The sequence below is a fragment of the Passer montanus genome, unplaced genomic scaffold (genome assembly GCF_014805655.1).
Source record: "Passer montanus isolate IOZ18808 unplaced genomic scaffold, ASM1480565v1 scaffold105, whole genome shotgun sequence".
Lineage (NCBI taxonomy): Eukaryota > Metazoa > Chordata > Aves > Passeriformes > Passeridae > Passer > Passer montanus.
Window position 1 is genome coordinate 594,214 of NW_024357059.1, and position 13,885 is coordinate 608,098.

A 13,885-nucleotide genomic window follows, 5' to 3' on the forward strand; every position below is an offset into this window, starting at 1 on the left:
CTCAGAGCTTTATGATGAAGAAAAGTTGTACAAAATCAGGTAGCTCCCCATTAGGCACAGCCCTCATCAATATTCCACTTCTGTTACAAAAATCCCTCAAAGCATAAAGCTAAGCTTATACATACACATTGCGCTACAGGAGTAAGAGTTTTCCTTACCGATTTCGCTCATGGATATCCCTGGAGCTAATTGCCCACTGTTGAAAGAGCTATAGGTAAACAAGTTTGGTACAGAGGTGAGGTCATAGATAGGTTCCTGCTTTATCTGTTTGATTCCAGTCATGTCTAACCCAGACTGGTCTGGGGAGGGCTGGGCAGAATCCACGTTGTAATAGCCCTCAGACTTTGGCAAGTCGATGACGTGCCCGTTGGAGTAGGTGCTGCCAGTTTCGTTATTCAGATTGTTCAAGCCATTGCTGATGCTGCTGCTGTAAACCCTGGCGAGAGCTTCTGCCTCACCACTCTGCTGCTGCCGCTGCTCCTGCAGTCGCTGCTGGTGCTTCTGCACTTCAGCATACAAACTATCCCTCTGCTTTTTGGACATTCTTCCAAATTTCACAGCTGAAAAGCAAAGCATAGTGTGAACCATTGCTGTCTTTAAATTTCTCTTGAGTCCCTTCAACCCCACCACTCTTCTGGTATTAACTTTCAGGGTTAATTCTGCTGTGGAAACACCTTTTCCTGTGGAAATGAGAAAGGATGAAAAGCTTTACATCACATACATCTCATAAAGGAAAAAATACTGCGTACTTGAATTTACCAGATGACAACAACTCCTATTTGACAGGAGGGCCTCAGTCAAAAAATTAACTTCCCACTATGAATGTTAAAAAGACCATGTGTCCTTTTATATCTCTGTGTTCACTTAACAACCACCCAGAGCTGTATGAAATGTACAGTCTGTGAATTCATATCCATTTACTAATTTTCCACAAACCATTACACAGTACACTAACAAGATTAGTATTCAGGGTGAAAACAAGCCCTAAAGACTTATTATCACATCCTTTCAATGGGGTGTTATCTTCCTGCTTAAAAAATTAAAATCTTACAGGTTAGAACCTAGAGGAAAATAACAGATTTGAAGGTAAACAGCACAAATGAATGTCATCTTTTCCACTGAGCAAAATCTTAGGGATTTATGCAATCTCCATTTCAATAATCTTCATGCACAAATCCATGCACTCCTTCTGATGAGAAACTGAAAAGTATAAGAGGACAAACCATTTTCCCAAGGTTCATTCAAACAGGGTTCATCACAGCAAGATTGAAATTTTCAAAGGTGACAGGCTGATTGCTGTGGAACTAGGAGGAGTAAATTCACAGCCTGTATATACAGTAGATCACAGCTGATTATCACTCTCCACCCCCACCTCTCTATAAATTCTGGTCTTTTACTGGGGTAACTCTTGGGATCTTAGAGCAGAGACAGTTGTTGACTGTGCTCCAAAACAAATGAGAGATACATTCAGCAGAATTAATCAGAACAGGTAAGGGGACATAGCTCCAGAAATACAGACTTCTACGTATTATGAGGTGTATTTTCTATATTGTGTATTTCCAGTCCATCTGAAATTTGGATCAATTCAGAATCATATTTATTAGCACATGACTCTCATTTAGCCCTTGAGAAGAGTTTGAACCTATGTGTGGATAAATGCGAAATTCTTCAACCAGGAAAAAAGAACAGAAAAAGTAGAGCACAAGATGAAAATACAGAGCCAGAACAACAAGGTGACAGCTGCTTTGATTTATTTTCACTTTTTTTTTTTTAACTCAAGAGGGTTTTTTTCTTATTGCCAACCTCTGTTTAGTTGCAGCCCTACACCCAGGCTACAAGCTACCTCACAGGAACTCAGCCTGCCCCTGGAATCAGTGCATGGTATGCTGCATACCCTTATGGACAATATAAAATGACTGTATTTTAAATAATTTTGAATAATGCAACTGTGTATTTTCTTCAAATTTAGGCCCTCAGCAATAAAATCAATGTTTATCCTCATTTTATATTCATTAATTGGATTCTCCAGCTGCTGTCAATTAGCATCCTGCCTCTTCATGATAAAAATGCATTTATTACATGGCTGAGAGGTAAAAATCAATGTTTTCTGTCAAAATATTCACACAGCCAATTTTAAATTTGCAAGAGCTCTTAACATACTTAATCCTAAACAATCATAAAGACCCTTACATCAACTATGAGAGAACAAAGTGATGCTGTGGAAGAATCACTCATTTTTTCTCTCTTCAGTAGTCTCTGAATTACTGATTGGTAAGATGGCACTGTCAGTCACATTAAAATGACCCTGTGATTTACCTTAAATCATTGGAAGATACTACTGTCAAGAGGAAAGCCTGTGCTGTTAAATTGTTGAAATGTTACTTCTTTAATCACCACGGAGCTAAGGTATCAAGTAATTAATGGATTAAAGGCTCTTCCCAGGTGAGACTGGTAAATTAGTAACTTCAGTGAGACATAAGACACACTGAAGTAGAAGAAGACCTATTATGGTCCAAATTTTGAACAAGTTTATAGTCTTTGGACCGTCTAAATAAATAGCTCTTTACATAACTTCTCCATCAATAATTCAATTTAAAAATACACATTTTGTGTCAACCTTTTAAGAGAGAAAATTGCTTCCAGGAAAATGAAATTAATATAAACTTAGAACATTAGCTTAAAAAATTAGAACATTTTCCTCTAATACTTTCTGTATAAAGCATGTTTTTGAGCTGGAAACCCCCTGCACGAGGAGTGGTGCCCAGGGCATGTGAGCTGTGGGCAATCTTGGCTAAGCCTCCTATTGCCTGCAGCTTTGGTGTGATGCATGTTCTCCGCCTGCTGATATTAGCTGATCACACCACAGTCTGGAAGGTGGGCCAGAGCTCTACAAGGAGCACAGGATCCTGAGATGACACAGACTGTGGAGCTGTTCTCTGGCACAGGATACACTTTCAGTGCTAGATTAGGAAACATTCTTCTACAGACCCACATAGGGACAGGAGGCAATGTGCAAGCAAAAGAAATGGGGTTTCTTCCAATGCAAAATATTTGGTCAAGAGCACTGAAAAGAACAAACAGAAACCCCTAATGATATCCAGGTGTAAATTTGTGTAGGGTTGTGCCTCCTTACTATCAGTCATTTAGAGATCTCAGGGAAATGGATGCTTTCACACATCATTATTAGATGTTAAGATAAATGCTGAAGTTTAATGTAATATTTAATATAAACCCACCTTTCCAGACGTGACCTTTTTGTGCTCTTGCTTTTGATTAGAATAACATATTTCACTTCTGGCTCTTTTTGCTATAAACTGATACAGCTCTCCACTTTGTGATTTTCCCCACCCCTGTCCGTGAAAATAGCTTTCTTTGTTAACCAGATGGCAAAGATCGTCTCACAGCACACACATTACAAAGCACGGAGCTTCTCCTCTGTCTTTTTGCAGAAATCTACAGGGAGTTTAAATAAGTCAGCAGTGAAAAAAAGTTTCAAAGGGCTTAGATGTGAAACATGGATTTGACTCCTTACCATCTCGAGACATTCCCAGGGCAAGACATTTCTGCAGTCGGCAGTGTTGGCAACGATTTCTGTTGGTTCTGTCAATTAAACAGTTTCTCTGTCTTGGACAGGAATAGGATGCATTGTTCTGCTGACTCCTCCGAAAGAATCCCTTGGGGCAAGAGAACAGGAAAGACCAAGTATTACCACAAGTGTATTTATGTGCATGAGCATGCACGCAGACTCACACTCATACACAGAGAAGCATGCAAACAACTACAGCAAACCCCTGTTTAGTGCATTGCTACTTATGTTGTGACTTTGCAGGTATGGTGGTATTGTAAAGAACATTTAATTATAATAAGGAGAGCTGTGTATTATTCTGTAAAGAATATAATTCTGCTTTGTTAAAACCTAAATTATGTTACAGAATGCATTTTTACAGTGCAATAAACACCGTGTATCATTTAATACTTGCTCCTAATAGAGGAAAAACTTGTCAGGATTTTTAAGATGACTTCAAAGTACTTGTTTTGACATTTCTCCCTTTAATGAAGAGACTAACTGTAAATGTAGAGGTAATTGTTACTGGGTACACATAGCATGAGAAGCTGAAGCCTACTGTTCACTTTACCTTGGCAAATGTTGATTTGATCTGGAGAGGTATATGATTCAGGAGTGAAGTAATTAAAATTCAGCCTTCACAAAAGCACTAGGATATAATGACTGTATCAAGTAAAGCCAACACACAAAGGAGAAAGCAACACCTTTAGGTACTACCATAAGAATATAATGGCATTTTCCATGGGCTGTTTGTCTAGAGATCTGCGGGCTAGAGGGGAAGTATACACACCTAAGACCTTAGGAACTTCCAGCTACTATGAGGTGACACCAAGAGCAGCAGTGAAAGTGCTTCTACTGTTATGGTAGAAGTGACATGAAGTAGCTGAGCTGACATGAGGAATGAAATCAGAGGGTGAAGAGAAATGAAAATAAATTATCTATATTAAATAAATAAATAAATAAATAAATAAATAAATAAATAAATAGGTCAGGAGTATCTACAAGTCCAGAGGGGATAAAAATGTAGAGAACTCCCCTAACCTGTCTGGGAACTTTAAATGCAAGCAGTCCATGTTGTGGTGGGAAAGCTGAAGGATAGCCTGGCTATGAGTAGTAAAACAGCAGAAATACCATTACTGCAATTACACCAGTCACCAGAAGTGACACCAAAGTGCTCATGTCTTTCTGGGGTGGCTTGCAAACACCTTGGAATAAAGCCACAAAGCAACAGCTGACTTCATTTATCAGGAAAAAAAATAGCGTATTTCTGCATAGGTTGATGGATGTTAATACTGAGCAATGGACAAAGCCACAAGATGACAGTGCTACAGGCCTCAGCTCACTTGCTACAGCTTACCCATGAATTCTCTCTCAGGTCCTGACAAGCTGAATGAGGGTGGTGTGTGTGTCAGTAACAGTGACAGGCATGGTGTTCCACCAAAGACACTGCCAGTGCTAGTTCTTGAAGTTGAGCATAGAGAACCACTTGTACTGGGTTGAGTTTGCTCTATCAGTGATTACACTGTATCTAAAATATGAAATACATTTTATGACTCATACTTTTCAGAAAATAGATGTTCTTTGGGAGAACTCTCAGAAAAATTCGGTGGAAACTTAACTGATCTTAGATGACCAAAACTTTCCTGATATCGTAGAACTGCCTTTAATTTAAGACTAAATGGATGCTAATTGCAGATGTCTTTGCTGAACTTTATAGTCAGTCTTGCTTTTGATTTATGAAGGCTTGTCTGTTTTCAGTTTTAGATTTTAGCAGCATCTATAGATTTCAGAGAAAAAATTAATTCAGTAATATTAAAAAAACGCACTCAACCATTTAGCATTGACAGTACTTTCTCCTGCATAACTTTTTGTTCCCTTTAAGGCTGATTTAATCTCAGAGGAATTTGTTTCATCTTTGCCCTCCTTAGGAAAAAAGGATCATATTATGTATCAAGGGTTACATAAGAGAATTAATTTAGAGCGGGCAATTAATTTTTCTGAGGAGAATTTTATGTTCTCATACTCCTGCATAAGATCTATATGTTGTCTTATAATATAGAGATAATCCTTTCATTTTATTTTTGTTGTATCTTTATACAGATTTGGCTACATTGTTTACATCAGAATAATTCAATTTTCTATGAAGGAAGATGTATTTCATAACTGAGGAGATAAAGAGTTAAGGACAGATTTCCCAGTACTTCCAACATGGACAACAAGTTTTTGAACAGATCACTTCACCCACTACCCACAGCCAGTCTGAAAAAGGAAATTGCTGAATGAGCTACTTTTTAATTCATGACAAAACAGTGGTGGAAAGTACTTTGCTTTGGGGGAAGGCACAAGAAATGATATAAGGCTTCTTAGTGAAGAAGTAGCTGCAGAGATAGATGTGATGCAAACTTATCTTCAGGTTTCACCCCTTCTTTAAGAATAGTGTCAGAGCTGCAAACTCAGTGGGTGCAGCAGGTTCACTGCATATGCACATTCAGCATAAGGCAGGCATGCATACAAACCAACAGCAGTATTTCAGATGACCCTTAAGCACTTAGAATATGGAACTGCCACAGCATAGCTAATGTAGCAACACTGAGTTAAAGGATTTTCTGTTCCCTGAAGTTTGCAGCACTGCCACTGGCACTGTAATTCTTGGATGCAGTATCCTGAAATGCTGTGGCTGCCTGGTGCCTGGTTCAACATGTGTGCATGCTTGTGGGGTGATTCCATCCTCTTTCTTCCACTCATGGCCTCTATTCTTAATCATTTCAGATTTCTAACAAACTGAGACAAAAAGAGCCAGAAATAATGAGTATGCAGGCAGAGTGAATAGCTGTTTAAATGCTGGGCACTTAAACAGATAGCAGAGCTGCACTGCCAGAAACAGTGCTTACCTTAACAGGGAGCTCTGACAGACTGGGATGCCTCCCAGTGGAACTGACATGAAAAACCCACACCTTTTTTTCACACAGGCTCACAAAACAAGATTAGACAAATTGATCTGATACAGCAAAACTGGCACAAATACAATGGGGTTAAAACTTATAAGTGGAAGAGAATCTCTTTATCTCAATAAGCAGTCTACTCACGCAGTGAGTACTCAGCACAGTGGTATCATCTCCTCTTGAGGTACATGCAAGGGCCCACATTAACCCTAATTACTTTTACAGAAGACTATACCCCTAGACAGTCTGTGGGCTCTGAGTATTGAGAGAAGATGCTCTTTTTCTGCTTAAAGTAATTTCCTTCCATAGCTTTTGTGCCGATTTTGAATTATCAGATCAATTAGTTTAATCCTGTTTCATGTGATTGTCACAAGAAGATGCTTATTTTAGTCCAGTGCCACAGTAAGACACACTGCAAATTGTTATGCTTACAATTGTTAATGTTCCTGAAATAAACCCTTGATCTTTACTAAACACACCAGTATATTAGTTCTCAATGTACTGGCATTAAAGTATTTCTTTTGCAAATGGGTGCATGCAAATTTTCAGATTTTTCAGCTGTTCTAATACTTTGTAAAGCATTAGGTACAGACTTGTGATTTCACACTGCAAATAGGCACTCATTTGCAAACATCCTAGTTTGCGTGTTTCCAAGTACAAAAAATCAGAGACGCTGAAATCTTTGCAATTTCCTATTTAAAATTAAAACTGAAATACCAACATGTAGTATAAAACTCGTTTGTCATGAGTAATAATGTAATTCCTTAGATAATAAAATCACAGACAATTTTTAAAATTGAAAATTGCAGCCTTTTCTCTCCTTAAGTCTGATTTGTGTTGTTTGAACTAATGTCTGAAATAATATGTTGATATATCTAAGCAGCAGGTCTATGCATTTCATCCCCTCCACCCTTTTTTTAACCTCCAATTCCCAGCAACTGCAATTCCATTCTGCACTGCACTAATGCCTTTAAAGAAGAAGACAAAGAATCCTTTTATACGGCTCATAATGTAAGGCATTCTTTCATTTTGAGATTACAATTTGGTCTGCAGATTGTGCAAAAGGAGATAAAAAAGGACCCAGGTCACACCTGTAAGCTCTTAAAAAAGGCTGACCAGAAGTAACATGCCAACTGTAATGCTACATGGGTTCTATAGGAAACAAAATAAGAAATCCACCTCTTTCAAAGCTGATTTAAGGTAGAACAGGTGTGACTTACAGTTGCCTGCCTCTGCTGGTGTCAGCACTTAACACTGCACCAGATGTAATTAACTCATGTTTCAAACAAGGAGGTAGTTCTAAAGACTATTTGATAAAATGGAAAGCAACTAGGAAAATTAGCCATGAAATACATCTTTATCATCAGTAGGCTTTACAGCCTTTGGCACCACTTGTTTAAAAGCTTGTAAGAGTGTACCATTGTACAGAAGTGCTTGAGGCTAATGCAAATGATGATGACTATGCTGTATTAAAATCTTGTACCTTGCAGCCTTCACATGTGATGACTCCATAGTGTATTCCAGAAGATTTATCACCACAAATTTTGCATGGTATCACTTCAATTTGTGCTGAAAGAGAAAACAAGACAGATATTTTGGTTATATAATCGTACTTAATTTCTTTTTTCTCAAAACGAGATTTTTAGAAATAAAGAGTAGATAACCAGTTGAACTCCAACAATACAAAAATGCTATGTATTGTATGTCTCTTTCTGAATGCTTTCATTTGGCAAATTTTAAATGCTTCACATCATCTAGTTTCTTCCACATCCCACAAAACCCTTCAACATTTTAAAATGTCTCACTACTAGTAAGTTTTTTCTCATATTCCTTTTTAATTTTTTTTTGTTTGTACTGGTTAATTTTATAATTATTATTACTAGTTACACTCATTAGGGGTCCTAAACAATAATCTGGATTGTCCTTTCCTGCATACTTCAAACATTTGTGACATTCCATTTTTCTGAGGTAGAAATACAGGGTTTATTTTGATGCCCTTTTGAAAGCAAGAGTAGAGATGATGAAGTTTTCATTGTCTTTAAATTATGTTCAAGACATGAAGATACTAATACCACTGTCAGAGACAGGCGGGTAAAAGCTTGCTTAATCTTCCTCTCTTCAAACTACTTGCTTTAACACTGGGTTATTGGCAGGCAAAGCACACAGATGGAGTTTAGGTAGCCAGTGGCTATGTGCTGGGACAGTCAGGTACAGTCTGAAAAATGTTTAAATATGGATGTGCTTCAGATCTTTTTATAAACATATGGTCATCTGATTCTGAGAAGAAAAACATATTTCATTATCTTTCAATTTTTTTTTGCTAACACAACTTTGATTCTCTCAATTACTTTGAATCCTGTGTCTTTCCTTTGATGATGCTCTAAGAGCACATAGACACGTAAGGAAAAACTGTGCCTTTATTTAAGTCAGAAGAAATGTTAAACTTATTTTGACTCCCTTTCATTTTCTTCTGTGTAGGATGCATGCCTCCCTGTATTCTCCTCCTATGTGGTAGCAGCGTCACACTTGCAAAGTACTCCTGCTGTTTCTCCATGCCCAGGGCAGGAACAGCAGCAGTTCTCTGCAACTCAAATCCTTGAGTAGAAAAGCTTTTTTAGTAGAGCTAGCCAAAGCACAAGGATAGGTAACTGTTGGTATGTTTAACAAGACACATTTAACTCTAAAATGGATTGAGATAGGGAAACAAGATTATTGTCCAGATGCTAATCCTAAAAAGAGCATCCCATTTCAAACTTGTGGACTGTTGAAAAGATTAAAAAAACTGGAAAAACCCATGCTTAAAAATTACTGCATATTGTAAGCTAAGCACTAAGTATGCTTGCACAGTGGATACTGTGAAAATAGAATAATATATCCTGGATTATGTCCTGTTCCTACTTATGATTATCATTTGTTTCTTTTGGCAGAAGCTGGAAGTTTCCTTCCTACCACTTCCTTCCTCCCACCACCTTGTAATTAAACAACCAGAACTCAGTACTGTGTCCCAGCAAGCCACCACCACACTTCCCACTGAAAGGTGCATACCCTACTCCTTTATCCTCCTATTTAGTGTAGAGGCTTAAGGGGTAAACTGCACAGGGGGAACACTAGCAGGCCCTCTACTTTGGAAAGTCAATTAACTATTCCCTCAGGATAGCATATTCCAAGGGATCCAGGCAAGAGGAACATATATGGATGGCTGAAGAGACTTTTGCTCCCCATTGTGAGCTTATTTTCCTCACATACTCTTTCTGATCTAGCATAATTTTAGGCTCAGGCAAGTAAACCAGTTTTAAAACTGCACCTAATCCATGTTGTACAGAGGGAACTTCTTAACGAGGAAACACTTGCAGTTCTTTGGAAATTTTTCCAGGTTGGTCCTTCTCAAAAATTCCTATGCCTTACGCCCACTGGGATAAAAAAGCCACTTAAATACACGCCTCCAGGCACTGCTATTTGTGAGGCTACTTTGAGTAACTGCTCACAGGTCTCTGCTTGAGAGTCATGTGGATGGAGAAGGTCTCAGCTCTGGGACTGTGTGCTGCTTTATGTTTCACTGACATATGTCAATGTCAGAGGCAGGAACTACAATGAGAATAGAAAGCAATCTGCAGGAAATCTGTAGACAAGACAGAGGAAATAAACCCCACCACAAAAATATCACGGTAATTTTAATTTGACTTGCATATATCACAGCAATTTTTACTGTAAGCAAACAATAATTCCATGCATGAGTCTCAATTATAAGCTCTACATTCATGGTATTTGTGATTCAAGCCCCTAAATGTTAAGGCTTTTGGTTTCAATTAATATGTAAAAAATATTTTAGACTTGTGACTCTTCACTTAATTAAAACCTTTATTCGAAAATAACCATACTATAAATTAGTAAATTCAGGTTTGTCTAGGAAATTGCTATCATTTCTCTTTAAGAAAACTCACACAGAAAAAACATCCTTAGGACACAGAAGGCATTTAAATAAATTTGGAAAAGTGTATTTTGCTACTGTCCCAAACATTACTTTCATAAATCAGCCGAACAATTCCAGGATTCCTAACAGAAATCTTGATTGTACAGGCCAAATAAAAAAGAAACCACTCTATTCCCAGAAGGGTCTGGAGATACTGTAATGAACATAGAGCATACCATATTTATTTTGCAGATATAATCACAGGTCACAGACTGCAGAAAGAGTTGACAAGGACACACAAGAATCCTCAAGTTCAACTCTTAAGTGAGTGGTCTGTGTGGGGATTGAACACACCACCTTGGTATTAGGAGTTGACACAGGGTACTACACGTTTTGCACATTCTGATTTTATTTGTCTACCTATGATCTTATGTTATTTTTCTTACTCCCTTCACCTATTAAACCAACAAACAGTTCAGGGAACTGTATATCTGACTCTCTTTACAGCCATTATAAAATAAGCAGCTTTCTTCTGAACTCCTTAAATATATAAAGTGCATTAACCAAGTGCCACTTCCTAAATATTGAGGGCAAAAATTGACTGAACAAACAATAATGGAGTTGCCACAATGGTAACTTTCACCAGCACAGGAGTAGAACTTACATTGGGAGAAATCCCAATGCGGTAGTCTTGAAGAAGGAATTAGAGCAAAACTACTTAGCTCCACTTTGAAAGTCTTTCCACTTGTCTTCTCACCCATTTTTACTCTGATACTATGAGCAAGAAAAATGGCTCCCATTGCTTTTCAAGCAAATCTCAATCTGAGCCCACTTGTCCAATTTTTCAGTGAACACGTTGAGATGTACCACTCAATAAAAGCCTGCAAAACCACTATCACTCTAATGTCCAAGAAAACATTTATAATGTTTGGATATATGCTGCAAGTGACTGCCCCCTACCACCAGGTGTAGCATCCTTCCTCAGTACCACAGGATCATGTCTCTGCAGTATTCATCTCTTATTCTATACTTAAGTTGAAATTTCTTTAGGACAGGAAACTGCCTCCAGTTTTATGGGACAGTTTAAAAATTGTAATGTCACAATGGAAATAAATTAATTCTACATGATTAGTAATTCTAATCCACAGATGACGGGATAACACCCTGGAATCTAATTCAGTCTCTCATGAAAACAGAAAGTAGGCTGGAATTCTATCAAGGAAGCAAATCTAAAATTGTCTCACATATTTGAAATGAACACTTACATATAAACAAATCAGCAATTAGAAATATCTTCAAACAAAACATTAGCTGAAATGTGCCACAAGAAAAATCAAAAGTACACTGAGCTGCTGGGTTTTCTTTTTTTCACCAACAGAATATTACACATGGGCACAAAGATCCTAAAGGCAGGAAAATAATCAGGTTTCAAAAGTTGTTATATGGGTGAAATTAGGAATGAATCTGTAAAGGGAGACAGTTTTCTGAATTCCTCTTGAACAAAGCAGCTAATGTGTCAGATATGTATTTGTGGGGATTGTCACTCACATGCATATGATGCCTAACAGAGAAAAACAAAGCTCTCATTTAATATAATTTCAGTTTAATATCTGAAGAACTTCACTTGAGAAAGACAGGACAATAATCTCAGAGACCTGTAACTTTGGTTTAAGGGGAAATAAAGACTTGAGCTTTCAGTATTTAGTTCTTGATGAAAAGATGATAATAAAGCATGCCAGGCAAAAACTTTGAAAAGGAAGACCTTTCTCTAATTTGTTGATCCAAAAAAGGTTGTACCCGGAAGAATCAAGGCTAATGAGAGAACTGATAGTGAAAAAATCAGTTGCTTCACCTTTCAAGAATTCACTTTTGTTGGAGTTCTTGAAAATTAGCTGGTAGATTGGCCTAGTTCACTTTCATGTTTCTATTCCTAACTGATTTCAAATTAAGTACATTCCCCATTTTTATCTACTTGCCAACTCTGCCTTTTTTATCCTGACCTCTGTGAGCAGGAAATGCTTTTTTTTCCTTGCATGTAACTATCAGTAGAAGTTTCCATGGTAAGTTAGGTTGGCAATGAGATCTTGGCATCCCCTTTGCTACTGGAATAGATGTTCTCTAGCTTCTCAGCAAGATGTCAGGTGCTTTGCATTTAATAATCTGAAAATATACAGCTGAGGATGCTACTTATGTTTAGAGCCTCTGTCATACCTCATGCAGTGAGACCTATATAGCTAGTAATATCTCAGTAAGTTAATTAATTCCAGATAACATTAATTTATGTCTGTAGATATATTAACTGTCAATCATAACCCAAATGAGCCATTAGAGGAAACTGATATAGTGCATTAACCCAGAAAAGTAATGTTTTCATAAAATCTTAGCACTTTTGCACAGAGATACATTAAACTCTGACTGTGGGTCTGGCCCCTGGATTTGTTATAGTAACAGAGACTCTCTGCAAAGCTGATGGTTCTCAGATAAGCCAGTCCTACGTCTCATGAGCACAGATATACAAATCTCAAGAAGCAGCAGTTCTTGTATATCCCTGTGTCTCACCAGGCACAGATATTAGATGTCATCTGTACATAATATATAAAAACGTGTCTTGAGTATCAAGGTAAGCAATAGCCCTAGAATCTGGATATTGAGAAATCTGATTGATCATTGCTCAAAATAGAAATCAGGTGCATTAGTGCAAAAAACCAAAGTTTTTCCAATAAGTGCATGCAATTGTCATGTCTGATTTCTTTCATTGTCTCACATCCTAGCTGAAGTACTTTTATTTTACAACCAATATCGCTTGGAAGGTTATTTGGTAATATGTTTTCTTTTCCCCTTCACGAATTTCCAGTGGGGGAAAAAAGAACAAAAACACCCTCAAAACAAAACAAAACAAAACCCAACCCAACCCAAACCAAACCAAACCTGCTGAATTGTATACCAACTCTCCTTACAGATCAACTCTGCCTTTTGCATGCCTACTCCAAAGATTACTGAAAAAGAGTATTTTAAAACCTAAAGTTTTTTAATGGCAAGTTTTTATGTAGTTACTCTGTGCATCCTCCTTTAAAATCTATTAAAACAAAAGATCAAACCTTAGAAATATGTGATAATGTCTGCAGAGTGATGAAAAGTTTTAAAATTATGTGCTATATATTAGCCTTTTTGTATATGAAGAAATATGCTTATATCTGCATTGTAAATACATACTATGGAAGATATCTTCCTGAGTTCCATGGCAATAGTAATGTTTACTGAACATTATCAAATGGTTTGAAATAGCTGAATATGAGTTCAAATTATTACGGCTGCTCCACAGCTAAAGGTAATTTAAAACTGTTCATATTATCTCATCTTTTAGTATCTTATTGCTACATACTAATTTTAGAACAAGTCTGGAAAGAATGATATACTTGCCTTTATATTCACCAGAGAAGGTGAAATTATAAAGAGAAAAAATGAGCC

The 13,885-nt window shown here is 37.3% G+C and overlaps 1 protein-coding gene across 1 annotated transcript in view; it reads right to left on the minus strand.

Moving 5' to 3' along the window:
* RORB (RAR related orphan receptor B) overlaps window positions 1-13,885 on the minus strand; it is a 133,368-nt gene that overhangs the window by 31,704 nt on the left and 87,779 nt on the right. Inside the window, exons 2-4 of the mRNA XM_039719398.1 lie at window positions 7,991-8,076; window positions 3,533-3,674; window positions 159-560 (exon numbers count right to left, since the gene is read on the minus strand). Coding sequence (XP_039575332.1) covers window positions 159-560; window positions 3,533-3,674; window positions 7,991-8,076 — 630 coding nt within the window. The remainder of the gene's footprint in view (window positions 1-158; window positions 561-3,532; window positions 3,675-7,990; window positions 8,077-13,885) is intronic.